This window comes from Aplysia californica, unplaced genomic scaffold (assembly GCF_000002075.1).
Source record: "Aplysia californica isolate F4 #8 unplaced genomic scaffold, AplCal3.0 scaffold00090, whole genome shotgun sequence".
Classification (NCBI taxonomy): Eukaryota; Metazoa; Mollusca; class Gastropoda; order Aplysiida; family Aplysiidae; genus Aplysia; species Aplysia californica.
The window spans coordinates 799,829-801,810 of NW_004797360.1; the positions used below are offsets into that span (position 1 = coordinate 799,829).

The 1,982-nt window shown below is 41.5% G+C and overlaps 1 protein-coding gene across 1 annotated transcript in view; it reads left to right on the forward strand.

Moving 5' to 3' along the window:
• Positions 1 to 798: 798 nt before the first annotated feature.
• Positions 799 to 1,982, forward strand: part of LOC101855936 — a gene marked incomplete in the record, with an annotated part of 39,216 nt that continues 38,032 nt past the window's right edge. Inside the window, 1 exon segment of the mRNA XM_005094842.3 lies at positions 799 to 928. Within this exon segment, the coding sequence (XP_005094899.2) occupies positions 909 to 928 (20 nt within the window).

Below are 1,982 nucleotides of genomic sequence, written 5' to 3' on the forward strand. Positions count from 1 at the left end.
GGGCTGTTCTAAAACTAAACTGACCAAGCAAAGTTATGGTTTGACATTAAGAAGATAAAACAACACCGCTCTCAGGTGCATGCAGTGCAATACAAATACCATTGACATGGTAGGCTCCGACAGTATACTCTATGTAACATATCTGAAAGAAAAGGGACGTGACCTAAATTAAGTGGGCCAAAATGGGAAAAAACACGAACCCATAGCAGGGCAAAGAGCCCCAAAATCCCATGCATAAAGCATGGTACACTGATCACAATAAAGCTCTGTGGGGGAGATTCTTAACAAAGGGTCCTGGGCTTTGACGTGGGTTGAGAGGCTAAAAAAAAATATAAAGCAAAGGTGAGGGACTGTAAGAAGCAGCTTATGGGAGAGAGAGAGAGAGAGAGAGAGAGAGAGAGAGAGAGAGACGATGGCTGGCCAGGGTGCGTGCCCAGTGCCCACGTCATACAGTCGTGGTATCGACCCTGTACGTGGAAATCAGGGCCCAGCGAGAAACGAAACCATAGCGGGAAACTCTGTATTACCTGGAAAACAGCACAGTTTGTGTGCTTGTTTGGTTTTTGGTTGTTTTTTTTGGGGTGTTTTTTTTTGTTTTGTTTTTTTGGGTGGTGTTATGATTTGATTTTTTTAGCGAAATAATTCTCTGCGCTGGCTGGGTGGGAAGTGGTTTCGATTTTCAAAACTGTTTGTTACAAGGCAGTCATGGTTTGGGTTCTGGTTTCAGTTCAGATCTACCAACGCAGTAGTTACACGTAACTTGTACGACGAGACACCCCCCCCAAGTACTCTCAGTCGCCCGCCACTTGCTGGTTGTTGCTCGTTGCAGATGGAGCTAACAGGGTCTATTCTCTCAGTGGTGCTTCTCTTCCCGGAGTTCGTGTTGGAAGAATTCATCAGATCACATTATGTGCGTGCCTAATGAAAGGTACCACAAGTCGGATTTTTTGAGTCAAGGGTGCACCTTATAGGAAATTCAATGTTGAACACAGTGGCTTTTTAATTTTTGAGCTATCTGAAGCAGATTTTGAGATATTGCATATTTTGTGAAGTAGGGTATAACGACATAATTTTGAGAAAATAACCTTTTATGTTTAGGCCAAATACAAACTTGAAAAAAGCGATAATTGAATTGTTTCTCATGTATTTTTTTCATGGAACATTCATTTCCAATTTGGCATTCAGTTGACATCAATATCATGATTAGAATTCGACGGTAAAACATAGCGGGAACGAGAGAACATGCTTCAAGAATAGATTTTAACACCTTCTAAAAGCAGTTTTCATTATCTCTGTAAAAAATACCATAGTCTCTAAATTCTTCAAAATAAAATATTTAGAAGTCAAATCTATGAAAACCCTTTTAACACTTTGTTAAAAAATGGTGGAACTATCATTTTTTATGGAAACACATTTTGGTCAAAAAAGGGATTTTTTTGCCATTATCAGCCTGTAGCTCGAAAGGCACTGTGGCGACTTTTTTTGTGCCTTTCTTTAGGCACCCACCTAGGCCTTCTCAGTCCAGGCCCTGTATCCCGGACGATTGGCTCCGGCATTGAGGGCCGGGATGGACGACCTTATCTTGATAAGCTCGCCTCGAGACCGGTCCTTATCTGGTGAGGATCAATGTGAAAAGCGGCAATTAAATGCGAAAAGCGGCGAGAGGCAGATGTTCTAATACTAATACGTATATAGGCGATGGAACATTTTTGCATTACGTTTTTGCGTGCCGATAGTGTAATAGTAATAGTAAAGTGTATAGTGTGTAGCCGTCTAGTCTGTCTGTCTGTCTCCTAGCCTCTTCATTGTTTCATTCAATCCTCTTGGGTGTACACGTTTTTTTTTCGTTTTGATGTATTTTCACTACGCTCAATTCTAAGGATTGAATTTGTGCTTCTTCTTCTTCTTCTTCTTCTCGATCGCATCACACTTGAAGTCCGGTATCTGTCATAAATTGGGCCGTCCTGGTCAGTTCATCTGGC